The 27,103-nt window shown below is 40.6% G+C and overlaps 4 protein-coding genes across 5 annotated transcripts in view; 3 read left to right on the top strand and 1 right to left on the bottom strand.

Annotated features, from left to right (window-relative positions):
- The window catches only part of fbxl6 (F-box and leucine-rich repeat protein 6), a 27,172-nt gene extending 22,356 nt beyond the window's left edge, over positions 1–4,816 (bottom strand). The window contains exon 1 of one of the 2 annotated variants that reach the window (XM_014177031.3): positions 4,589–4,816. The gene's annotated coding sequence lies outside the window, so the exon portion shown is untranslated. The remainder of the gene's footprint in view (positions 1–4,588) is intronic. The other variant, XM_014177030.3, reaches the window with a different exon arrangement.
- Positions 4,074–10,674, top strand: LOC106588226 (uncharacterized). Its single transcript, XM_082970329.1, has 3 exons — positions 4,074–4,207; positions 4,605–4,707; positions 7,039–10,674. The coding sequence occupies exons 2-3, from the start codon at positions 4,644–4,646 to the stop codon at positions 9,780–9,782; spliced, it is 2,808 nt and encodes a 935-aa protein (XP_082826455.1). The 5' UTR covers positions 4,074–4,207; positions 4,605–4,643; the 3' UTR covers positions 9,783–10,674.
- Positions 10,675–12,207: 1,533 nt separating this feature from the next.
- On the top strand, positions 12,208–17,205 carry LOC106588228 (solute carrier family 52, riboflavin transporter, member 2). The gene is made up of 4 exons (XM_045709673.2): positions 12,208–12,516; positions 12,720–13,575; positions 13,817–13,940; positions 14,723–17,205. The coding sequence occupies exons 1-4, from the start codon at positions 12,387–12,389 to the stop codon at positions 14,930–14,932; spliced, it is 1,320 nt and encodes a 439-aa protein (XP_045565629.1). The 5' UTR covers positions 12,208–12,386; the 3' UTR covers positions 14,933–17,205.
- Positions 17,206–17,449: 244 nt separating this feature from the next.
- On the top strand, positions 17,450–27,092 carry LOC106588229 (riboflavin transporter 2-like). Its single transcript, XM_014177035.3, has 4 exons — positions 17,450–20,649; positions 22,312–23,352; positions 23,536–23,659; positions 24,468–27,092. The coding sequence occupies exons 2-4, from the start codon at positions 22,355–22,357 to the stop codon at positions 24,675–24,677; spliced, it is 1,332 nt and encodes a 443-aa protein (XP_014032510.1). The 5' UTR covers positions 17,450–20,649; positions 22,312–22,354; the 3' UTR covers positions 24,678–27,092.
- Positions 27,093–27,103: the final 11 nt, after the last annotated feature.

Below are 27,103 nucleotides of genomic sequence, written 5' to 3' on the forward strand. Positions count from 1 at the left end.
TAAGAATGTGGCTCTGAATATAGACAACAACACCGCCCCCATTGGCATTGATGTATTTTCTGTAGATGTTATAACCATGTATTGCTACCATGCATTTCAGAGATAGTCAGAATATGAATGTCATCTGTTACTAGCAAGCTATCGATTTCATGAACCTTATTTCTTAGGCTACATACGTTAATGTAGGCTATTTTTAGCACAATTAAAATACACAGACAGTCCACGAATGTACCGTTATTTTAAAACATGATGACTTGTGTTTAGTAAAAAGCACTGATTAAAGGTCTAGCAGGTGGCTACTGCCTTACCAATGTATTAAAAGCCAATCTAATGACTTGTTAGGATATATTGCAAGTAGTCTAGGGTCTAAATGTTCCCCAGAATCCCCCTTCCCTAATTAGCCTACTATAGTAGGTATGAAATATATTTCATACAATATACCACCCAAATATTAGGCCTAACTGGCCTAAGCTATATGATCTGTGTCAGTGTGCATGAGTGTGTCACCCAGAATAGCTTTTGCTCTATAAGCCAATATGTACTCCATATACAGTGATTTGCGTTGTGGCCATTTATTTCACCTTGGAACATGTTTTACAACCCACATTTAATACAAATGTCACTTAAATATGAAAAAATATATCATGAATATATTTGTAATATATCAGGAATAAATACAGGTTATTGACACGTTTCTACTATTAAGTGGGGGACTTTTATTAAGAAAATGTACAAAATTTGGTGCTTATTTTGTGTTTCTGAGGAGACGCTGCTTCAGTTTGTGCTGATTGTACGGAGATTGTACGGAGATTGTGACATTCGGTTAAATGGCGTCCCTTGAGAAGGCAAGAACAAGATGTATGTCAGGAGAAGTGCAGTATTATCATAAGGGGATGAATACGAAGGAATAATGGAGGGAAAAAGAGAGGCAGAGGTCTAAGAGGGTGAGCTTGAGTCAGATAAAAATGGCGGTAAAAAGGGACATGGTTTGTTAAAGAAGAATGGTCGAAATTGTAAACAGAGTGAGCTGAAGACTGGAGGAGAAATGGAAGTGAATGAGGGCGAAGTATCTGAGGTGATAGGTGTGGTGAATTTCTCAGAGCCCGAGGCTTGCACCGAGGGTTAGGATAAAGATGAGTCTGACAGTAGGAGTGAAGTTTTTGGAAAAAGTGGACCCTTGCCTTTTGGCTGATCCATTTGTGGTTTCAGAGCGGGTGAAAACAGAGTTGGGTGCTGTGGAATCGGTGAGGGTAACCAGAAGTGGTCTTGTGATAATTGTTTGTGTTCCTGCTAGTCAGAGGGAGAAGGCACTCTGCGTTAAAATAATGGGGGCAAGAAATGTAAATTGTTTTGCTCTCTAGAAAAGGGCGCCATTGAAAGGAGTGATTACTGGGGTAGCAGTAAATGTAAAAGTTGACCAACATAAGGGGAAGATTGCCTGTGTTTGTGACGCTCGCCGTTTGGTGCGACGCAGACAGGGTGGCGTGAGTAGAGAAACAGAAGAGTCATTGTCTGTTCTTTTGAGTTTGATGTTGAGTCTAGGCTTGACAATGATGTTAGGATATATACAGTTGAAGTCGGAAGTTTACATACACCTTAGCCAAATTCATTTACACTCAGTTTTTCACAATTCCTAACATTTAATCCAAGAAAAATTCCCTGTCTTAGGTCAGTTAGGATCACCACTTTATTTTAAGAATGTGAAATGTCAGAATAATAGCAGAGAGAATGGTTTATTTCAGCTTTTATTTCTTTCATCACATTCCCAGTGGTTCAGAAGTTTACAAACACTCAATTAGTATTTGGTACATGGTAACTTGGGTCAAACGCTTCAGGTAGCCTTCCACAAGCTTCCCACAATAAGTTGGATGAATTTTGGCCCATTCCTCCTGACAGAGCTGGTTTAACTGAGTCAGGTTTGTAGGCCTACTTGCTACCACACACTTTTTCAGTTCTGCCCACAAATTTTCTATAAGATTGAGGTCAGGGCTTTGTGATGGCCACTCCAATACCTTGACTTTGTTGTCCTTTAACCATTTTGCCACAACTTTGGAAGTATGCTTGGGGTCATTGTCCATTTGGAAGACCCATTTGCGACCAAGCTTTAACTTCCTGACTGATGTCTTGAGATGTTGCTTCAATATATCCACATATTTTCCTCCCTCGTGATGCCATCTATTTTGTGAAGTGCACCAGTCCCTCCTGCAGCAAAGCACCCCACAACAGGATGCTGCCACCCCCGTGCTTCACGTTGGGATGGTGTTCTTCGGCTTGCAAGCCTCCGCCCGTTTCCTACAAACATAATGGTCATTATGGCCAAACAGTTCTATTTTCGTTTCATCAGACTAGAGGACATTTTTCCAAAAAGTACAATCTTTGTCCCTATGTGCAGTTGCAAACCGTAGTCTGGATTTTTTATGGCGGTTTTGGAGTAGTGGCTTCTTCCTTGCTGAGCGGCCTTTCAGGTTATGTCAATATAGGACTCGTTTTACTGTGGATATAGATACTTTTGTACCTATTTCCTCCAGCATCTTCACAAGGTCCTTTGCTGTTGTTCTGGGATTGATTTGCACTTTTCGCACCAAAGTACTTCATCTCTAGGAGACAGAACGCATCTCCTTGATGAGCGGTATGACGGCTGCGTGGTCCCATGGTGTTTATACTTGCGTACTGTTGTTTGTACAGATGAACGTGGTACCTTCAGGCATTTGGAAATTGCTCCCAAGGATGAACCAGACTTGTGGAGGTCTACCATTTTTTTCTGAGGTCTTGGCTGATTTCTTTTGATTTTCTCATGATGTCAAGCAAAGAGGCACTGAGTTTGAAGGTAGTCCTTGAAATACAGCCACAGATACACCTCCAATTGACTCAAATGATGTCAATTAGCCTATCAGAAGCTTCTAAATCCATGACATCATTTTCTGGAATTTTCCAAGCTGTTTAAAGGCACAGTCAACTTAGTGTATGTAAACTTCTGACCCACTGGAATTGTGATACAGTGAATTATAAATGAAATAATCTGTCTGTAAACAATTGTTGGAAAAATTACTTGTGTCATGCACAAAGTAGATGTCCTAACCAACTTGCCAAAACTATAGTTTGTTATCAAGAAATTTGTGGACAGGTTGAAAAACGAGTTTTAATGACTCCAACCTAAGTGTATGTAAACTTCCGACTTCAACTATAAGTTATCCTGTACGAGCTTTTGTGCCGAATACATTACGTTGTTGCAGGTGTAAAGCTTATGGTATGTGGCAGCAGTGTGTAGGAGGGAGGTTCCTAGGTGTGAGAAGTGTGTCGAAGGGCATGAGACAAAGGAATGTGTAGCATTGGGGAAAGTAGTGGTACGTGTTAATTGTAGAGGTACCCATGGGGCTGGGGATCAGAAATGTCCCGTGCGAGAGAGGCAGGTTGAGGTTTCCAGGGTTAGAGTAGTGCAGAAGTTGTCATATGCTGAGGCAGTGAAGAAAGTAGAGTAAGATGGGTCAAGGGGGAGGGATCCTGAGAGGAGCGGTGTGAGTAGTAGATCTGTACCAGTACAGAGGAATAAACTAAAAAGTGATATGTTTCAGTATGATTGGATTTTTAACATTTATAGCAATGGTTATCAACAGTACTGCAGGGATGGAACGTAAGTTGCAGAAAATTGAGGTTGTGGTGGTGCTGCAGAGAGGTATTTGGGTGTGCGAGACTTGACATCAGAAGAGTTACAGGGTGTGTTAAGTGGTTGTGTCCCATCCTTTCAGGTTGTTGGCCTGAGGTAGGACTAAATAGATTAAAATAATGGGGTTATTTATTTAGATTTTTTTGTGAGTATTGCTTTGGTAGGGTATTTGTTTATTTATTTTTCAAGCAAAGTATAAGGGAGTTTGATGTGGGACTTTCCCCACAATCTGTGTCTTTCCCTTACTATTTTCTTCTGCTTTGTATTTATAACTTGTTTTTATTCTTAACCTCCTGGTTATTAACAAATCTACTTGGAGTCTAGTAGGTGGCAGTAACGCAACATATTGGATGCCAACCGCCGTTAAACCTCATCGAAGAAGATACTGCTCACATACACTATAATGGATTGACAGGAAGGATATCCCAAGCTAACTCTGTGGAGGGAAAACACAGCAGCTGTTACTAGCATTGCGTCTGAAATTAATGACAAAAAATTGACGAGTCTGCCGCCCAAGTATTACAATTAAAAAGGAGATACGCGGTAAGCGGTTTTGTACTAAATTGTATGCTTGAAATGCAGTGTAGATATTCCGAAAAATCTGTTCGCTTTCATATAAGATAATACAATCGCACATATCTTTCAAGGTAACGTTAGCTAGCTGTATGTAGCCTAGCGCGTTAGCCAACTAGCTTTTTCCTTATTTTATATAAATCTATTTTCATGGTTAACTATATAGTTCCAGCTAAGTAGGTGAGCCCTTTCTAATGGCCCTTTAGCTTGTAGCGCTAGTATATTAGCTAGCATTGTTTGCTTGCTAGCCAGTTAGCCAACTACAAACACGCCTGTTTGACCAAGCTAACTAGCTATTTTGGTCGTTGGACCGAGCTCATATTCACGACTACATAGAAAGGTGACAGTTACCTCGGTGTTCCTCCAGATGTTTGTATACCTGCCTCCAAATCATTCTTGAGATATCATGGAGGAAGAACAGGACTTTACTCTGAGCGGTCCAAATACTGCCAGGATTGATGCTGATTTGAGTGAGTATGGATTTATCAGTCGCATTTATCTAGCTAAAGACAAACTACATGTGCAATCACGGCCTGCAATTCGGTGCATTACTGCATATGCGGAATCTCTCTTTGTACTTCTATTGGTCAATTTTTAAACTAGGACAGACGGGGGCGCTCCAGTAAAGTTGAATGCCAGCCGCCTATAAACCCCGCAGAAGAAGAGGCGGGGGCGACATGCAGGAAAACCCCTAATTGCGGGCTGCTGTTGCACAATATTGCCTTTTTTAAGAGTTTAATGTCCAATGTCATGATGCATATAGTTTCAGTACTATTTTAAATTAATCAAATTATTGTAGCTAATCCTCAAAGCATGTGAAGTGTTTTTTTTTTTTTACAAGTTTTATAGGCTCCAGTTAATAACTGATAACATACTTAACTATATTAAGATGATAGTTCGCTCCAAAATCGAAATGTGTCAGCCTGTTTAAAACCTCAATAGTGGTCCATCAAGTTTGTAGCTCAAGCTGTTCTTCAAACAAATAGGAAACGTTTGTGCTGGATAGACCACAGATGGAGTCGGACTTGGACTCCTCTTGACATTAGACCACCTTTGAGATCACTTATTGAATCTTCTGAACAGCATTCAAAACGGCACTGTTTGTTGTAGCCTATCCATCACTGTGTCAAAGCTAGCTAATGAGACCCTCTTCTGATTGGTTGTCGTGCTTTGTTTAACTGATAATTAGCTGTGAATGTGACGGACAATTCTTCTTTGCTTAGTTTCCCTTGCTGATTTGAATGGGCTACTAGGATTTTATCATCAAATTCATGAGAACACGGTTGTGTGTGTGTGTGAGTGACTTGTTTCAGGAAACTAGGTGTATGTCATTATCAAAATCAGTTTTTTGGCAGAAATGCCTTCTGGAACTTGTGAACTTTCATGTGCCTTAATAAGAAACTTGTATGCCATCTGTAAATATGAATACAATTGTTAAATTATGAGCCTAGTTGGTTTAGCCATGGAAAAAGACAACCTTCTCGCAAGCCATGATTGGGCTGGACATGCCGAGAGATGAGTTTGGTTTGGTCTGCCATGTAGCACGCTTCTGTCTATAACCATGAAATGGTCTGTATGTGTAGGTAATCCTTTCTAATACAGATTTTTTTGAGATATCACATAGTACATCTGCATAAGTGTTCCTCTCCACTTTCTGGAGGACCACGTTTTGAAATCATTGGAATTACAGTATGATACTAAGGAGATGGAGAAAATCTGGCATTTGATTGCAAATATGAAGACAGAGTCGAAAACAGAACACACAGAAAGCTGTTTTATAAAACACGTCTCTGGATAACATCTTCAAACTAAGGGCAACCATGGCATCGGTGATAGAGAGGGTGAAGTGTCCATCCATGTATACAGGTAAAATAGTCTAGCTAGCAACAATTTCAGATATTACATGTCTAATTTTGTCATTCGTTTTCATTTCGAGTTAGTGTAATGTTAGCTAGCTAGCTAATGTTAGCTGACTGGCTAGCTCAGAGCTATTTGCATTGCTAGTTATAGCCTAATGTTAGCTAGCTAGCTAACATTGAACCTGGTTGGTTAGCTACCTGCAGATTCATGCAGGGTAATGTTGAGTTGGAATTATGGTTAATTGTTTAGCTAGCTAGCTACATGTCTAAACCAAAGACTTCACTATTCAAGTAACTATTTCAATAGAATGTTGATGTCACTGTGACAACTATCGATAGACGTAGCTCGAAAATTCGCTCTGGCTATCTACTCCGATTTCAGAGCACTCTTGTCTGAGTGTGCCAGAACGCAGAATAACTGATGAATTTACGAACGCTCAACACCCGCTCAAATATGAAATATATTTTGATTTATTTTACTACATGATTCCGTGAGTTATTTCATAGTTTTGATGTCTTCACTATTATTCTACAATGTAAAAAATAAAGAAAAAACCTTGAATGAGTAGGTGTTCTAAAGCTTTTGACTGGTAGTGTATATAATGTGTTTGTGGATGAATTTACTTCTACCAGATGCCTTTCTATGAAGTTTTTGTGCATTTAGGCCACTGCGCTACGTTTTTGCTCATTTGAAGATCCATTCAAAAAAAGTACTAAAGTTGAACAATTACAAGGCTGAGGGGGCAGTCACTACTTCCTGGTTACTTTCAGTGTATTCTCATGAAGTTCAGCTTTGCAGAACACTGATAAATGCAGGCCAAATCGCCCACCCCTATGTCTTACAATCTTTGATTTTGGAGCGAACCACCACTTTAAAGAACTATCTTTTAGAATCTGTATTTTATTACTTTCTGTTCTAATATAAATCAACATTTCTTTCAGGGGATGACAACTTCGATAAGCTTGCTGCAGACTACTTTGGATCTCAGACTGGGGAAACATTGAATCTAAATGAAAAACCATGTAAAAACAGACTTCTGATCCAAGTGGGACTTCTGAGAGAAGACAACCAACTCTCCTGGGGGGCAGTGGTAGACTGGCTTCAAAAGATTTTCCCAATGTATCAGTCTGCAGATTTCCGTTGTCTGATTGAAAGAGGCATTGCAACAACTTTAAGTTTGAGTGGAGATGCAAGACGAGCCTTCCTTGAGTCAAATGTTAACTTTGAATTCGTTGGCCCAATATGTGACAGCATTGGAGTTGGTAGAGCTGATCTTTTGGAAATGACAGATTTTTCTGAGCAAGCAGAGTCTATTGAGGTCACAAATGGTTTGATACTTGAGTTGAGTAACTTTGTCATCAGGGAGAAAATTGACCCCATTATCTTGGTGTCTTGGTTACGTCAATTTGACCCAGAGTTTTGTAGTGATGGTAACATCCAGAAAGCTAGCAAAGTCCTTCAGGCAAAGCTAAAAAAATTCAGACTACATTACCGCAATTACCAAACAACCAGACATAGAAGAAATGCTCAGATGGAAACCTTCCTTCAAAGTCCATTTGAACTTGTTAAAGACCCAACTGACGGAAAGAAATCGGGCAAAAGAGGAAGAAAGAAAAGAGTCTTTTTGTCAAAACTTGATAAGCCAGTGGTGAAAGTCTTCAAAGAAGAAAATGAGACTTTTGCCATAACACCAAACGAAGAGAGTGTATGGGAACCTTACTCTCAGGTGAAAGTGAAAGAAGAATACGAGTCTCCAACTGAAGAAAGTCCTCATGCAATGAACCAAAACTCACTCATTTTGATAGAGAATCCTGATGCAAGCAAAGGAGAAGCCCTCACACTGCTTGACATCGCTATGCTCTCTGTCCAAAAACTGTCAAGTGTGTATGGTGGAAAGACTGATGCTTCCAAACAAGTTTCCCTTGATCTTCTCAAAAACCAGTACACACTAACATGTAAAGAAAATGTAGCAATGAAATTCTTTGAAGAGAAAGTTGTGTCTCTTAAAGATCAACATTCCATGGCATCACCCTTGCGTTTTCTACACTACAATGCCCATTTTCTTGTTGACGTTCATGACGCAATTGAACAGCAGATGATGAGCTTCGAAAATGAGATCATGCAATCTACTGGAGAAAAACTAGGCCGTGACAGGAACCCGAAATTCCGAAGATTTGTGAACTTTTCTGAAAGTTCTACGTCACGCTACATCCACATGGCCTGTGATGTCTTGAGTCCTCGTGCTGCATCAAAGCAAAACTACAGAAAACACTGGATAGCTTTCTGTGAAGAGAAGAACAATCCCTCCAAACTAACAGTCAACCGCTCAAACCGATTTAATAACTACTTTGAAGCAGCAGCGGGTCTCATACACCATCATGGTGAGATTGCCCTTTTCTTTTCCGACCTGCTCTTACTGAACAACGATGAATGCCCCAATGTAATTCTGGAGAGTGTTACTGATGATGCCAATGATGACGTCATACAGTCACTTGTATGCGTTCTCGCCATTGTCTACTGCAAAATCCTGGGGCCTTACTGGCAACTTCTGAAGAGTGGAGGAGAGTACTCACTTTTTAGCCAGTATATACTCTGCCTCTACCAAAAACTGCTTGAGTGGGCTAAGGATGCCTCAGCCCTCCTTGAGCCAGATACCATTGCAAATGTGTTTCTCCAGTTGCCTCTGCAAGAGAAGACCTTTGATGGGGTTTTTTCATACTTCACAACTGGCATGGGACACATCCATGTTGACCTAATAAGGGTCTGTCTGCAGAAGATGGTGAAAGTAATCGCGGCTGTCACTGAGGTCAATCTGAGTGATTTTTTGCCTGGAGGCGCACATTGTCACAACCCCCCTCTGGAAATTTCCACACAGCTGACAACCTGCACATTTTGCGTCTTGATGGCCGAATACCCCTTTGGTCATGCCTACCCATACAAAAGGAAGAGGCCAGATCGACTTACGAACCTTGCATCAAATATATACGAAGAACCAGAGGGCCACTCTATTCCATCTGAAAGTGGTTCTCCTGGTGGTGCAACAAATGCAGAGAGGGCAACATCTGACCCTGTTCCAAGAGAAGAGTACTCTCCTCCTTCCAAGAAAAAGTATCTTGACCAAAGCAAAACCCAGAAGAGGCCAGTAGGACGTCCGAGAAAATATCCTGGTTCAGTGACAAAGGACCAGCAAGACGAAACAAACAGAAACACGGTAATTGCTGCTGTTGCAAAAAACGGAGGACCTTGCACCTGTGAGCAAGATGTTGACAGACTATTGGCCCGACTAGATGGGACAAGCCATGCTCAAAAGCGCGAAGCAATCCGCTGTGAGATCAGTTACCAAAAACTGGTCCTGGACTCCAGAGACCCAAGCCTGAATCATATTGGTTTTTCACTCGCAGACATGATCTCTAAGCTGAAAAGTGTGTTGCCTGGTGACGTGTGTAGTTTGGATGATGTCTCAGCCTCTGTACAAGAGAATGAGCATGCCAACGAGCATAATGAACAACAGAGCGAGCATGACACTGTCACTATAACCCCTGCTGATGCTCAATCTGGTCAGAGTGTTGACTATGAAAGCAACAAAGGGGTTTTGGGAAAGGGTCAAAGAGGTATTGACTTGGGTGGAAACAAAAACATTGTTTCCTACCAGAGCTACAGAGGTAACTTTGATGAATTTTCCTAGAGATTTTAGAAAGTTAGCAACAAAACTGACACATGCGCAACTACGGTGAAAAGCAGATGGACCGTTGATAACATGTAAACTATATTTTGTCTCTTATGATTATTGAAAACAAAGTTTCAAGTACAATGAGTACTTGTCTCTCAAATACATTAGAGTTGTTGGTTAGCTTGCTAGCAAATTTTAGCCATATTAGCATATATTAGACATCAGTCAAAACACCTAAAAACAAGGCATGGTATGGTATCAAGAACGAGATCAAACGAGCTTACAATTCACCACATGATAGTTTCTTGTCATTGTTGCTAGCTATCTGGCCATCCAGAACCATAACACACAGCCTTTTGGCCCTTTGAAGCGCAAACATCGTTTTTGTGATGTCAGCTAACCCGTCTATAGGAATGCTAGCTTCACCCGAATCTTGTTCGTTGAGGCCAGCTTGATATGTCACCAATATTTGAGCAGAAGCAAGTAAAGCAACTTCCCTGAGTTTGACAGAGCTTATTGATTTTTGATGACTGTCATTGCTCTTTGTAAATCGTACATGCCCAATACGTCACCCGTACCAATTGTATTGGTTGGTCCTATATGCCCTCTGCCATTTTAGGCAGGGAAGTTTATTTTCTTTTTTGTGGGAAATATGTGTTCAAGACATGTTTGTACCATCATAAAGTTGTATGTTTGATGTTTAATCTGAACAGACATTATCACGTGTGTTGCAACTCCTGTAAGTGACATGTTTTCTATCGCCCCCCCCCCCCCCCCCCCCCCCCCAATTTTATTTTCCAATCAAATGTGATGTGAAATAGTTTTTGTATGATTTCACCTAGATTTATATTTTGTACCTGGAAAGAGGATGGAATGCAAACAATATAATAAAGTTTTGTATACTTTCCCTTTTGTCACAATGTTAATTGATATACATGCACATACGGTCAGGTCCATAATTATTGGCACCCTTGATGAGCAAAAACATATTACGTTTGTTCTGTCTACCACACTGTAACTTATATTTACATTACATTTAAGTCATTTAGCAGACGCTCTTATCCAGAGCGACTTACAAAATGGTGCATTCACCTTATGATATCCAGTGGAACAACCACTTTACAATAGTGCATCTAAATATTTTAAGGGGGGGGGGGTTAGAAGGATTACTTAACTTAACTTAATAGAATAGTTAACTCACACACACTACCAAGCTTGTCTTGTTTGTGGTGCTGGGAGTTACTGCTCCAAAAATCAACATTGTGGGGAAAAATGTGTTATCAGGCCACAATTTCCAGATGTAAGGTTTTACACTGAGATGCCATTTATCTTTTACGCAACCTGTGATATATTGGACTATTTTAAAGTGTTGAATGAACATTTTAAACATTCTTTTGAGGGTGCACAGTGGGTGTCTGTATTCAATTTGTTTCCCCCTTTATGTCACACTGGGTAATCTGCTGTTTAGATATTAACAAAGCACAACCTGCTCCTGTTTTGGAAAAATGCTGAGGGATGGGGCTGGAGTAATGTAACCACACTCAAATTCAGTGTGCTATGGATACAGACTGACCACGCATGAGATCAAAATACATTTACATTTTAGTCATTTAGCAGACACTCTTATCCAGAGTGATTTACAGTAGTGAATGCATAGATTTCATACATTTTTTTCCCCCCCGTACTGGTCCCCCGTGGGAATCGAACCCACAACCCTGGTGTTGCAAACACCATGCTCTACCAACTGAGCCACACAGGACCCCAATGATAGTTTTAGTCATGTTGAGGCTTAAGTGTTTGTTTTAAAATTATATTGTTTACAAACGGAGTAAAACAAGCTTATTGTGGGTTCTGATGGGGTAAGACAGTTGAACTAAGGTCATGAGTCATTAATAGGTTAAATTATTCAAGAATCAATGGGTATCATTTATTTAACTCAAATCGATGCACCAAACGCAGATTGCCACTTTTACTGAATCAACTCTCAGTTCTGAATATTATAATAGGGACCACTGAACATTCTGAAGGGTTTGTTTATGTGGTTATATAGCCCAGTAGGTCAATTAGTTCATTATTATGAAATGATTTGTTAGAAGGTGTATTGGGAAGGTGTATTAGACATACCGACTATAATGCAGTTGTAGTCAATTATGTCAGTGCATTTATGTAGACCGTACTACAATACAATTGCATTTATAAATGATCGATCACATCTTGTTGAGTAATTCTGATACATATCTGTGCACTCGATATTCACACCAGCACACTAAATCGAAGGACCGAGCGGGTGGATCGGTGTTCACTCTGCCTAGGGAAATGTGCCTCACTTTTCCGGTGCCATGCGCGTCTACCTAAATCGCATGCACTGTATTGAGCCTCTGAAGTGCAGGAATGCCCGCCTTCACAATCCCTAGAAGCTCTCTGAATGGCTACATGATAAGGGGAGGAGAGTCTACCCTTCACGTAACACGACACAAATCATAGATATTGTTTCTGCGGACGCATTTACTCAACTCGAATATCCTTCTGGCTGACATTTTAATAAGAAAGGGCATCGGCCCCACTTTTCAAACAATACATAACGTACATTTTGTCTGTCTTCTTCGTCAGAGCGGCTAAATGGCGGGTACTTGGTGGAATAGTGCCGCTTTTACTCACGTCCTTGTGGCTCTTTTCGGTATGGGTTCCTGGATTTCCGTGAACTGTCTCTGGGTTGAGCTACCCGTGGTTGTCAGAGTTCTGCCTGAAGGTTAGTATCTGATTCCAAACATGGTTTTTTTAATGTGCTTTCATTGTCATGTTATTCGTTTATACCATTCTATAAGAAATACTGGTTTGTCCTTTTACAGTATTATTATTGAGTACAGACACTTGCATGAAGTCTAGGCTAAAAGACTAGCTTAATCCTGCAGTGTATTCTGATTGACACTGACCATTGTTTTCTATATGTAGAGTGGAACCTGCCGGTCTATCTGTCAGTACTGATAGCCTTTGGGAATATAGGTCCGATTGCTGTGACCATAACGCATCACTGTGCCCCAGGACAGTTAAATGAGCGCCTGGTCATCCACAGTATCCAGGTTCTAGCAGTGGTGGCATCAATCTTCCTAGCCATCTTTTGGTCACAGGTGGCCACTGTGGCAGGGGAAGTGAGATCCGTACCATATCTGCTGCTCACGTTCGTTTTGGCTCTGGTTTGCTGTACGTCCAATGTCACCTTCTTGCCCTTCATGTTCCGCTACCCCCCTCAATACATCCGCACATTCTTTGTTGGCCAGGGGCTCAGTGCCCTGTTCCCATGTTTTGTGGCTTTGGGGCAGGGTGTGGGGAAATTGGAGTGCAAATCGAAGAATGGCACAGTACAGGCACACTACCTGGAAGAGAACTTCCCTGCCCAGGACTTCTTTTGGTTCCTGTTTGTAATGCTGACAATCTCAGCCCTCTGCTTCATGGCTTTGACGCGTAGAGAAATAACAGAGCCAGCATCACAGGAGACCCCAGAGCCTGAGATGGTGATGACAAAGGATAATGGGGAGGAGACCCACCCGCTCCAGAATGGAGGAACACTGTTGTCTGAGGACCAGGTGGAGTTGGAGAAAGCATCCCCGGTCCAAACCTTCTGGACGCCACGCAACATCTACCTGCTGGTGCTACTAGGTGTGTCCAACGCCCTGACCAACGGAGTCCTTCCCTCTGTCCAGAGCTTCTCCTGTCTGCCCTATGGCACCATGACCTATCACCTTTCTGTGGTCCTTGGCAACATTGCAAACCCATTGGCCTGCTTTGTGGCCATGTTTGTCCTCTGCAGGTGAGTAGATATGACTGAGTTAGACTTAATGATTAGTGTGTAGGCCTATACCACAGTTGTGTGTTGCACCCTCATGTACAGTAATTGATTGATAGAAATATTCATATTGATGTATGAATATTATAATGTAAATATGGACGGACACTAGACCTAGATATGGTTTGGAATAATTGTACATGGTTTATTAATGTTGAATCAGGAGATCTTACTTGTGGGTGTGTTTTTCCTCTCTGTGTTGCAGGTCATCTGTGGGTCTTGGTTTCATGTCTGTAGCAGGTGGGGTCTTTGCAGCCTACCTCATGGCTCTTGCAGTGCTCAGCCCCTGCCCTCCTCTCTTGGGGAGCCCTGCTGGTGTATCCTTGGTGGTAATTTATTTCAACCATCATCTATTAACTACTAGGCCTGTCAGTGCTATCATTGTGGACCTTGTTCACTACAACATTGATTGAGGCTACTATTAATAATGAAATAACTTTTTATCTTGAAGTGCATTCACTTCCTGGGTTGCCAATGTTTTGTGTGTGTGTGTGTGTGTGTGTGTGTGTGTGTGTGTGTGTGTGTGTGTGTGTGTGTGTATGTATGTATACCTGTAATGAGGACATTTTAAGATCGCTTTAGATTAGGTGTGATCCAGACCTGAGTTCAAATACATGTGTATTAAGTATTTGTCATTTAAATACTTATGTTCTGTGTATTTGAGTGCTTTCAAATAATCTGTTGCCAAATCAACCTCTTCTATTTGAGCTATTTTAAAGTGTTTTTTTTATATATAATTCTCTATAAATAACCTGCTATTTGAAACTATTTTCAAATAATTCTTTCCAAATACATTATTTCCAATAACCCTAGGACCAAACAGACCTGATATCAAATGTATAGGAGTATTTTAATATTTGCATTTGAAAATACATGCCAATACTTTCCAAGTGTATTTGTAAATGCATACCAAAATACATTCCAATTTAACTATTTCTATTTTCAAAGAAAAAAATTCCAAATGCTTACTTTAAAATGTATATGAAAGTAATTTAAATAATTAAAATAACACTTGAACCCAGGTCTGGTGTGATCAACACAATGTGTAGCATATTTAGAGTATCGGTAACCCGAACGATTTACACACTGACAGTTCTCTGTTTCTACACAGGTGGTGTCCTGGATCATCTTCACTGGTCTGTTCTCTTACCTGAAGGTAGTTATTGGGACGCTGCTCCACGAGGCTGGCCATGCTGCTTTGCTGTGGTGCGGTGTCTTCATCCAGGCTGGCTCACTGATAGGAGCCCTCTCCATGTTCCCCCTGGTCAGCATTTACCACATATTTGCAAGGTCTCAGGACTGTGTGGACAACTGCAGTTAGTTAGGCACCAGGAACCACAGCTAGCTGGGTGATCACGTCAGGGAGGGAAGATGGAACACCCTTTCCAGGCCCAGAAGGGTTGATGGGGGGGGGGGGGGGTTCTGTAAGGGCTGAGGAAAGGCATTCCAGGGGTAATGGGAGCATTGAGTTGCTGTGTCCTGGTTAAGGGGATGTAAGTGCCTGTGATGCAGTGCCGCAAGGGATTTTTAAAATTATTGATCTAGTTTCTTGGTTTGCTGAAGGAGCTGCTATTACCGGTATGTTTTCCCACTAAATCATGTGACAAGTCTTGTTTAATCAGGGACTGAATCAATAACACCCATTCATCCAGTTTGGCTGTCCCCAGGCCTTAGGAGTAAGAAACAAACACATTAATGGCCAGTTTCAGAGAGACAGAATAAGCCCAGTCCTCGACTTAAAAGCATGCTCAATGGAGAATCTCCAGAGAATGCAGAGAGTCCTGGACAGGGCTTAATCTTTGACTTGGATAGTGGCCCTATGAAACTCAAAAACCACGTTTCCATCCACAGCTTTCGTGTGATTTAAATTCATATCATATAACAAAAAAATCACGACAGCTGTGATGGAAACAGGACAGGTCGGTACAATTTTATAAATGCTGACAGATCATTTCCTGGGATCTTTGTCTAAAATTAATAATGTGAGAAATGACAAATATTGACGATCATCATATCGAAGTAAACTTGTGATGATATGGTGTGTGGTCCTCCCACTACGTCTTGGAGAAACCGTGCAGTTTATTAGGCTACAGATTGTACAAATTATGAACTTCACAGCGTGGTGAAAGTGCAAGGTGATCTTGATGCTTTATCTTATTCTGGTGACATGATGATCGATGCTTGAATGTTGTTTGACAAATTAACAGATTCTTGCTCTTATCCATAATCATCTCATGTGGACTAGCCTACCCGCACAGCCTGTCCGCACTGGATCTGCCGAATGTTGGCACGTGCAAAGACCAGAGTAGGCACATTTGCTATTTAACGCAACAGTTTTTGTGACTACTATCTGAGAGTTTAGACTATTTGAAAATGCGATGGAAACCCATTGTACTTTAGATTTTTATTTGTTACATGAAAACGTACATTTTGTATGCGCACCTCTTTTTATCCGTAATAAGTCCGTTTGGTGGAAACATACCACTGGTGGAATTTTTTTGTATTTTTTAAATGCAGGTTTATTTTATATTCGCATGAAAATCTGTCACCAATTGGATGGAAACCTAGCTATAGACAGGTTTTAATACTACTGTTTCTCAGGTACAAATACCTATCCAAAGCTAACCAACAATGAATGGATACAAAATGTAACTGGAAGCTATTCACTTTCAGCCATTGACTGAAATGTTTAATTTTAGTCCTCTACTTGTTATTTCAAATACCTACGCTGCCCAAATCAAGGGCAGCCATTTAGTAAATTGACATTCAAGTTTTGATTTACTATTGGAGCAGTTGAATATAACTTGTAATTGATTATACACAATTTTGTTCTGAGTGCTGTAGTAACAATATGAGTTCGTTTTGCTGCTGAGTGGGGTTGTTATCATGCACTGTTGTGTAGCCAATCATTATTATGGCTCTAGTACAGCGGTGTTTTAATCCAAGCCTGGAGGTCCAGAGTACTGCTGTTTTTCTGTTCTACCTCATAATCACCTGCATTCACCTGGTGTCCCAGGTCTAAAGCAGTCCTTGATTTATAGGGGAAGAATGAAAATCAGCAGTGGAATTGTCTTTGAGGTCCATGTTTTGAATTTGCCTGTTCTAGGAGATATTTATATTTCTGCCATGTCTGTCATTTGGTATGTCATTGTCTGCCATGTCAGAATCATCATTCCAGAGAGATTATAGTTGAAGCTTATTTTGTGTTGTCCTGATAATTATGAAGAACTACTTGTTTATTTCCCTCCAGATTATTTCTCCATACACAATGTGATTGTTTCTTTCTACTAATGCCCTCGTCTCCTGTTGCGTTTTATCATCCATGTAATTTGGTGTTGAATCCTTTTTGATGACCATTATTTTTTAATTATTAACCGTTCCAAATGTTAGCCTTCCTTCAGATAAATTAAATGTTATCTTATTATCTAAAACATTTCGGTAATGTTGAAGCCTCTGTCTTTAGGCCAAACACCAGTGCTAAGTCTGATAATGTAAATGCGACCTAAGTTAGCCTACTAAACACGTCTTGACTGAGACACAAAGGGTTTCGGCTTTGGAAGGAATAAAGAAAATAAAAGAATCTGCTACGTGTTAGTACCTCCTACAGTGACTAATATTGGAAAACTTGCTGCTCAATGGAACTTATAGACTTTATGTTGACAATATAGAAATAGTATTGGTCCAACATGCATTGACTCTTTAGTCATGTTTATATCGTCACTATCTGATGAAAACCTGTTCAGGAAAAAAACACCTTATTTCCCCATTAACGAGAATACAATTATGAGACATCAAGTTATTTTGAATACACTTTCTTGGCCCTAGTCTTGAAATGTACATTGAGGGAAGTTACTGCTTTCAACAATTGTATAATAAATATTCAAATAGTCAAAAACGGAGTTAAAGGTTTTTGTCAGATGGCGACAATATTTTACTATACATTTTCTATATGACCATTTTTGTACAGTGGGGCAAAAAAGTATTTAGTCAGCCGCCAATTGTGCAAGTTCCCCCACTTAAAAAGAGAGGCCTGTAATTTTCATCATAGGTACACTTCAACTATGACAGACAAAATTAGAAGAAGAAAAATCCAGACAATCACATTGTAGGATTTTTAATGAATTTATTTGCAAATTATGGTGGAAACTAAGTATTTGGTCAATAACAAAAGTTTATCTCAATACTTTGTTATATACCCTTTGTTGGCAATGACACAGGTCAAATGTTTTCTGTAAGTCTTCACAAGGTTTTCACACACTGTTGCTGGTATTTTGGCCCATTTCTCCATGCAGATCTCCTCTAGAGCAGTGATGTTTTGGGGCTGTCGCTGGGCAACACGGACTTTCAACTCCCTCCAAAGATTTTCTATGGGGTTGAGATCTGGAGACTGGCTAGGCCACTCCAGGACCTTGAAATGCTTCTTACGAAGCCACTCCTTCGTTGCCCGGGCGGTGTGTTTTGGATCATTGTCATGCTGAAAGACCCAGCCACGTTTCAACTTCAATGCCCTTGCTGATGGAAGGAGGTTTTCACTCAAAATCTCACGATACATGGCCCCATTCATTCTTTCCTTTACACGGATCAGTCGTCCTGGTCCCTTTGCAGAAAAACAGCCCCAAAGCATGATGTTTCCACCCCCATGCTTCACAGTAGGTATGGTGTTATTTGGATGCAACTCAGCATTCTTTGTTCTCCAAACACGACGAGATGAGTTTTTACCAAAAAGTTATATTTTGGTTTCATCTGACCATATGACATTCTCCCAATCCTCTTCTGGATCATCCAAATGCTCTCTAGCAAACTTCAGACGGGCCTGGACATGTACTGGCTTAAGCAGGGGGACACGTCTGGCACTGCAGGATTTGAGTCCCTGGCGGCGTAGTGTGTTACTGTTGGTAGGCTTTGTTACTTTGGTCCCAGCTCTCTGCAGGTCATTCACTAGGTCCCCCCGTGTGGTTCTGGGATTTTTGCTCACCGTTCTTGTGATCATTTTGACCCCACGGGGTGAGATCTTGCGTGGAGCCCCAGATCGAGGGAGCTTATCAGTGGCCTTGTATGTCTTCCATTTCCTAATAATTGCTCCCAAAGTTGATTTCTTCAAACCAAGCTGCTTACCTATTGCAGATTCAGTCTTCCCAGCCTGGTGCAGGTCTACAATTTTGTTTCTGGTGTCCTTTGACAGCTCTTTGGTCTTGGCCATAGTGGAGTTTGTAGTGTGACTGTTTGAGGTTGTGGACAAGTGTCTTTTATACTGATAACAAGTTCAAACAGGTGCCATTAATACAGGTAACGAGTGGAGGACAGAGGAGCCTCTTAAAGAAGAAGTTACAGGTCTGTGAGAGCCAGAAATCTTGCTTGTTTGTAGGTGACCAAATACTTATTTTCCACCATAATTTGCAAATAAATTCATTAAAAATCCTACAATGTGATTTTCTGGATTCTTTTATTTTTCTCATTTTGTCTGTCATAGTTGATGTGTACCTATGATGAAAATTACAGGCCTCTCTCATCTTTTTAAGTGGGAGAACTTGCACAATTGGTGGCTGACTAAATACTTTTTTGCTCCACTGTATATGTTTTTTAATGTGAAATGAAAGGTAAACTAGTTTTTCAGGCACTGATTTTACATTTCCGTGTAAAACAAAATGTGGCCTTTTGTAATCCTTCTTTCCTACCTTAGATCTAAGACATATTTGTTGACAATCAGCTAATTATCTTTAGCTCGCTGTATTAACAATCCTTTTGACTGCCTTTCAGATATGGTGACTCAAAATCAATTGACATTAGAAGTTTGGGATGTTTGGAAAACCAATGAAAAAATAGGAGTGTTGAAGAATCTGTTACATTTTGTTCCTCAGAATGTGATGTTGAATCACCACATACTCAGAAAAATGAATCAACCTCGATGATTCAATCTCAATGAGAGATTTGCAATTAAAACTTCCAATCAACAGCTACTTGTTTTGTAAGCTTTGACAATATGGCAAAGTAGTTACTACTTGGCTCAAATGACAGGAAGGGTGGAGGTAGCAGTTTTTCTATTGCCTCTTGAGACTCGTTATTACTCCTCACAGGAATTGCCTTCTATGGACTGAAGTTGCATTGTTATGGGTGAACAAAGCCCTAATGCAAAGCACAGGTCTCATCCTGTTGCTATTCATTCTCAGGAAATGTTACAGAAGAGTTATCGAAATATCTGAATGCATTTGACGTGCCTTTTAACCAGGATGGTATTTTGGCCTACATTATCATTAATGATAATTGTTTGGGTCATTCAGTATGCATAATGTTTTCCTATGGAATTTTAGTCAGATCTGTTTTGTTACATTCAGGACAGTTTTGCCTAGTCCTTAGTGTAATTTGGTCAACATTCCAGTAGATAAAGTTAAAGCACTGTTTGGCTTGCTTCATTGCTTTGGTTAATTTTTCACCTGTTACTGTGGTTATGGATTGCATTTCAAGATCATCACCAATTTAACTTTCTCTGTAAAGCAGTTTGTGAACCAAAGTGAAATGAGGGAAAAGTAATCAAGTATAACTTCAACAAAAGTTCAAGATCAAACCATTTTAAAACTAATTTTAAAATGTGCTCTGTAGAAATGGATGGAATTTGTGTATATCAGGAAAAACAAAACATTCTAAGCCTTAGCTAGTTCTACTCTATTTCCATCTTCCAGCTTAGCTAGTTCCCTTGATCTCCTTAGGGAGAATTAGAGAAATGCTTAGATACAAGAATGTTGACTCAGCCATAAGTTGAAAAGAAACAATGAAAATCTTGGTGTTGGTGTAATTATTGTAAACCATTACATGTGATGTCTCAATGGAAAATATCCTGAAGTGTGCCTATTGAGGGAACTGTGGATGAAATATCAACTCAGGTGTTGAACAAACATGTGTCTTGGTTGGTTGACAAAAGCACACCCACCAAGGAATGGGGCTATAATCCCCAGGTTCCCTCAGAGGAATCCTTCAGTGCATAGGACTTTGGCTTCTCTGCTCTGCAGAAACTCTGACTGAACTCCCTGCTGTCTACCCAACGTGAGTATATGTGCACGGATGCATGCCATCCTCTTCTTACTGTTTTTTAAATGAAGTGAACAATCTGTACTCTTATCTTTTGGTTTACTTTGTGCACTTGCAAAGGTGTAAAATATCATTTGAATAGATGGAATATATTTTATGATTGTGATGCATGCTTTTTCATGTATGTGTAGTCTACTTTTTTGGACTTTGTTTTATTTTTACCTGAAAATGTTATTTCTGCTGACATGAAAGTCTGAGACATCTGTTTCAATGTCTTGCTTTTATCTCCTCTTTTACTTTTAACTTAGGAAATGATTTTCTTACATCGTGTCCTCTATTATTTTTTTCCATTCCTTTTGAGTTGTTTTTGTACCAGATCAAAGACACTGCAGCAAGCTGGTTTCCTTGTCAATAAACAATATCCTGCTCAGATGTTTTTATAGTAGTTATGCAATACTTTTACAGTATAGGTAACCAATGTTACCTTTTGGCTGCTTCATGGTGATATTTGAAGAAAATTAAGGAAATGTGACAGTGTCCAATTCACTTTGTCATAAGGTATACTGGGCAGGTCTTTCAGTATTGGAAGCGTCATAAAGTTATTTCCACTAAAGCATTTTTTACATAATCATTTGTTATTTCACATCTGAAGCCTTGTAAGAATCTGTAATGAATTTGACATTGTCACCTTTAGCAGAGAGCTTCAACTGATAAGAATCTTCTCCCAGATGACACTACAGGTTTAAGTGGCCAATATCTGTCAACAGTAAAATAACATTTTACAACACACCTTCAGACAAGACGTTGTCTGGACCCTTAGTTACAAAACCCAATGTTTTAAAAATGTGTTTATGTAAGGCCGAGATTCAATCCACAGCATTTTCTAGAGCAGCGCACTACACAGCTCTGTAACACCTGGGTTGAATTATGTCTTTAAAAAAATACTGGGAAATCATTTGGCATGTATTTTTTTACACAACCAGAAGTAGACTTTTCTCAGTGAGTTGAGCCACTTAGCTCCTAAATATATTCAGCTGACTAATTAATAACTATCAGGAAAGAGTGTTTGGTATTTGCTTAGCTGAAAGGGGATTAAACTAAGGTGAAATGTGCGGGGTCTGCATCGGATGACTAACGCAATTTTATAACTTTTATGGTTAATGTATGGTAAAGTGACAATGGTTCCCACCCACCATAGACATCATGATGTTTACTGATGTGCCTGCATTTTAACTAATAACATCATGGTTCTGTTACAAGCCATTAGTTTGTTTACCTGCATTTCAGTGGAGAAAGTAAAAACACTTAGATTGGAGTCAAGTAGACTTTATAGATTTTGGGGGTACTAAATGTCACATACCATAGCAATCGTTGAGTAAACACAGGAATAAGTTACTAAGCTGGAAGGAGTATGCCTTACCAGCTGCACGGGGTGAGTGAGACGATGTTTTCTTTTCAAATAGATGCGGTCGAGACGTGTGTTTGTATCGGCCGTTGTTGTGGATTTGGCGTTCTACTCTTTAACCTCAAGCGTTGCATCATTTCAACCTTGTAACACATTGCTTTTTTCTTTAAGCAAAGTACATTTCTGTGAATAACAGACAAAGTGTAAATATAATCTGTGTTAATTTCATTGTATTTTATGCTGCCCTAACTCTTATTTCTATCTCATTCTAGAATCTACTTCCGAGCACACCAGTGTTCAGTACCCAGATTCACAATGTCACTTTTCATCCATATATTGGCCTGCCTGTTTGGCATGGGCTCCTGGGTGTCTATCAATGGACTATGGGTAGAGCTGCCTCTCATCGTGCCCCAGATCCCCGAGGGTTGGTACCTGCCATCCTACCTATCCGTCCTCATCCAGATGGCCAACGTGGGACCCCTGTTCATCACCCTCATGCACCGCTTCCGCCCTGGGGTGCTCAACGAGACAGTGGTCATCTATGTGATCATCTCCCTGGGCGTGGTGGCCAGCTTTCTCCTGGCCTTCTTCTGGAAGGAGACGCTGGTGGTGGCGGGCGTCCCTCGCAGCGTGGCCCTCCTCCTCCTTACCTTCTTCCTCTCCACTGTGGACTGCACCTCCTCTGTCACCTTCCTGCCCTTCATGATGCGTCTGAAGCCCCAGTACCTCACCACCTACTTTGTGGGGGAGGGTGTCAGTGGTCTGCTACCTGCCCTGGTAGCCCTGGTCCAGGGGGTGGGGGTGGTTCACTGTAACAACTGCACTCGGATGATAAATGACACTGGCTCAGTCAGTCTTAGCTACGAACTTCAGGCTCACTACCAGCCGGCCAACTTCTCAGCTGAGGTGTTCTTCTTCTTCCTCTGTGCCATGATGTTGGTGTGCCTGGGAGCCTTCATCCTTCTGAACTACCACCCTGCCGTGGCCCAGGAACGCCCAAATGCCCGCTACCCTAACGGGGTGCTGGAGAAAGGCGAGGCAGCTCAGATGAACCCGACAGAGCAGAAGGCCATGATCAAACAGTCTGATATCAAGACCAAAAGCTGCTTTGGGACTGGGATGTACAGCCGGATACAGGTGCTGTACATGTTCTTCATCCTGGCCTGGGTCAATGGACTGACTAACGTTGTGCTTCCCTCAGTGCAGTCCTACTCTTGTCTGCCCTATGGAAACAGTGCCTACCACTTATCGGCCACCATGGCTGCGGTGTCCAACCCTCTAGCCTGCTTTATTGCCATGTTTTTCCCAACAAGGTTAGTTTTGTTCAAATGTATTTCCAATAAATATGAATGAATCGTTATTTAATTTACTCATTATCAAGTCAATATATGTAGGCCTATTTGTAGGCTTATTTTATGGCCAACAAAATGAGACAATTATTAAACTGCACCTCCTAACCCACTAATAATGATAATGTTACTGTCATCCTGTCACAGGTCCTTATTGCTGTTGGGGGCTCTCACATTGTTTGGCAGTGGGGTTGGAGCCTACATTATAGGCATGGCAGTACTGAGTCCATGTCCTCTGCTGGTCAATGAAACCTCAGGAACCTTCCTCATTGTATGTTTCCACAACATAAATTCACAATGTACAGTGTGGTTGGAAATTATTGACACCCTTGATAAAGATGCGCAATAGACTATAAAATAAACAATTAAAATACTTAGCTACTGTATATTGTAGACAAAAAAAGGGTCAAAGATCATACCCCCAAGACATGCTAACCTCCCCCCTCTGTAACCTTCTCATTGATTATTAACAATACATTCAGGCCTATCCGTAATCATGGTAGCATCCACATTAATGTAGAAGTGTTTAGAAACATATTCTTATTTGCAATTAGTGACTCCAAAATGACACAGTACATTATTTACCATGCATTTATATTGGACACAAATTAATCTGAAACACAACCAAAGCTAACTGCAAATAGATCCAACAAGTTTGTAGAGTCACAAACTTGATGTAGTCATTGCGTGCTAGGAACATGGGACCAAATACTGAACTTTTGACTACTTTATTTAAAATAATCTTTAGGGATGTCAATAGTTTTGACAACTACCTTTTGAGAAAAATATATATTACTAGTTAAACAAAATCTCTTTCTCTGAGCAATTGTATAAGAATATAATTTCCCCTTTAAAAAAAAACGATAGCTCAGTATGTGGATTTTGTTTTTTTATAAAGTCATTATTGCTCATCTTTATCAAGGATGTCAATAATTTCAGACCCCACTGTAGTTCTATGCTACAGATGAAAGCATAACATAGAGGACTACATCTCATAGAAATAATTATTACACATACAGTATATGGTAAACATTACAATGGATTGAATAAGTAAATGTTATACTTGTTCCTTATCTCAGGTGGGCTCCTGGATCTTCTTCATCCTCACTTTGTCCTATGTTAAGGTGATCATTGGAGTTATCCTCCGTGATGAGGGCCACAGTGCCCTCGTGTGGTGTGGAGCAGTGGTGCAGTTGGGGTCCTTCATGGGTGCAGTTACCATGTTTCCCTTGGTCAGTGTGTATAGTTTATTTTTATCAGGAGACCCATGTAATACAAAGTGCCCTTAAATTATGCTAAACAACGATGATCCAGGCATATTCTAAGAAACATATTTGATTAATTCTTCCGAAGCATGTGTACTTCATTAGTAAAATGCAATTGAACAACTAACTAGTGAGGTGAACAGAATTCAACCAACTCGTCATAGTAAAGTAAGGTATACCCTATAAGGTTCAGGGTGATTTACTATTTGGACAACACCCTCCAAGTATCTTGTCATGTGACATTGGTGCTATTGATAAGCTACCGTCAGAGCCTCTTTTCACTTTACACTAGCAGCTTGTGGATAGTAAAATTAGGGGCTTTTGTCAGTGCATGCAAATAATACCAGGCAGTGAATAAGTACCTTTAGAGAGTAGCACATACCAGAAAGAACATTCAGCTCTCTGGAAGATAAAAGCCTAGTGTTTTTGTAGTAGACACCATTGAATAAATGGACTTGTGATTAGCTATGTCAACTATTATGGTTGCCCTAATCTAATGTTGACAGATCAATGTCTGACAGTTTGGACTTCACAAGAGTTATGCGGAGAGTCTTGAATGAGCCATTCTCACAGTGGAGAATCTTTCATAGGAATTCAGTGATTATGTAGCAATTTTAACATTTGGTCATTTATTTACTCATTTGGTCATTTGTTTACTCGGCTCCCGAGTGGCGCAGCGGTCTAAGGCACTGCATCTCAGTGCAAGAGGCATCACTACAGTCCCTGGTTCAAATCCAGGCTGTATCACATCCGGCCATGATTGAGAGTCCCATAAGACAGCGCACAATTAGCCCAGCGTCGTCTGGGTTTGGCCGGAGTAGTCCATCATTTGTTCTTAATTGACTTGCCTAGTTAAATAAAGGTTACATTTTTAAAAAGTTAAACAAAAAAAATTAGCACAGGGGTTCCCAAACGTTTTCACTCTGGGCCCCCCCTTGAACATCCCACGTCCCCCATGCGCCCACAGCTTATTCCTGCTATTCTACACATTTTAGCAAATTTTCTTGCAATTTACATTTTGCCATGTCTAATGTGTATTCATGTGATATTTGAGTGACTCAAAAATTACTATCCATTGGCTAAAAAAAACTAAAAAAATAAAAGTTAGCTGACAAAAAAACTAAGCAAAACAAAATGTTTGGAGGGGGGCACCCAACTGCTGATTTATCAGACGCTCTTATCCAGAAGCATTTAACTTAAGGTAGTTCGGTAAGACGCATATCACAGGCGTTGTAAGAAAAACTTTCCTAAATAAAGCAGCTATCAGCAAAATCAGTGCTAGTAAGAAAGACAAGGGTGTTAGTTTCGTTTTTCTGACTAAACATCATGCCTGGTTGTATGATTCAGATAATGATTTTCAACCTGATTCATTTACAAATCACATGTTTATTCTTATACTGTACAAGTCATTTAAGTATATTGACAAAACAAAACAAAAAATGTTTTGTCACATACACCAGATAGGTGCAGTGTAATGTGGTGTTTTACAGGGTCAGCAACCATTTGAGCAAATTAGAGTGCCCTGGCCATGGGCACATCAACAGATTCTTCACATTGTTAGCTCAAGTATTCGAACTAGCGACCTTTTGGTTATTGGCGCAATGCTCTAACCACTAGGCTACCTACCGCCCTGTATTGTAGTATACTGTAAACCTATTACAGTTAATTCATATATTGCAGTGGCTTTAAGTGTTTAGAATGGATTTGACAGGTGATAGCAACAAACTTTACATATTCAGGGACAGTCAACTAAAATGTTTAGGCTATACAGAACCATACAAGGCTTTTTCATAGCCGATCTTTGAGAGTATCTCTACCGCTCCTGCTGTCTCTAGAGAGTTGAAAACAGCAGGTCTGGGACAGGTAGCACGTCCGGTGAACAGGTCAGGGTTCCATAGCTGCAGGCAGAACAGTTGGAACTGGAGCAGCAGCACGGCCAGGTGAACTGGGGACAGCAAGGAGTCATCAAGCCAGGTAGTCCTGAGGCATGGTCCTAGGGCTCAGGTCCTCCGAGAGAAAGAAAGAAAAAGAGAGAATTAGAGAGAGCATATTTAAATTCACACAGGACACTGGAAAAGACAAGAGAAATATTCCAGATGTGACAGACTGACCCTAGCCCCCCGACACATAAACTACTGCAGCATAAATACTGGAGGCTGAGACAGGAGGGGTCAGGAGACACTGGCCCCATCCGATGAAACCCCCGGACAGGGCCAAACAGGTAGGATATAACCCCACCCACTTTGCCAAAGCACAGCCCCCACACCACTGGAGGGATATCTCCAACCACCAACATACCATCCCGGGACAAGGCTGAGTATTGCCCACAAAGATCTCCGCCACGGCACAACCCAAGGGGGGGCGCCAACCCAGACAGGAAGACCACGTAGAGTAGGCTATTGCCACCTATACTAATAAATGTTTTATTTTGAACAGGCATACCGTATTCC

Source organism: Salmo salar, chromosome 27 (assembly GCF_965601325.2).
Source record: "Salmo salar chromosome 27, fSalSal1, whole genome shotgun sequence".
Taxonomy (NCBI): Eukaryota; Metazoa; Chordata; class Actinopteri; order Salmoniformes; family Salmonidae; genus Salmo; species Salmo salar.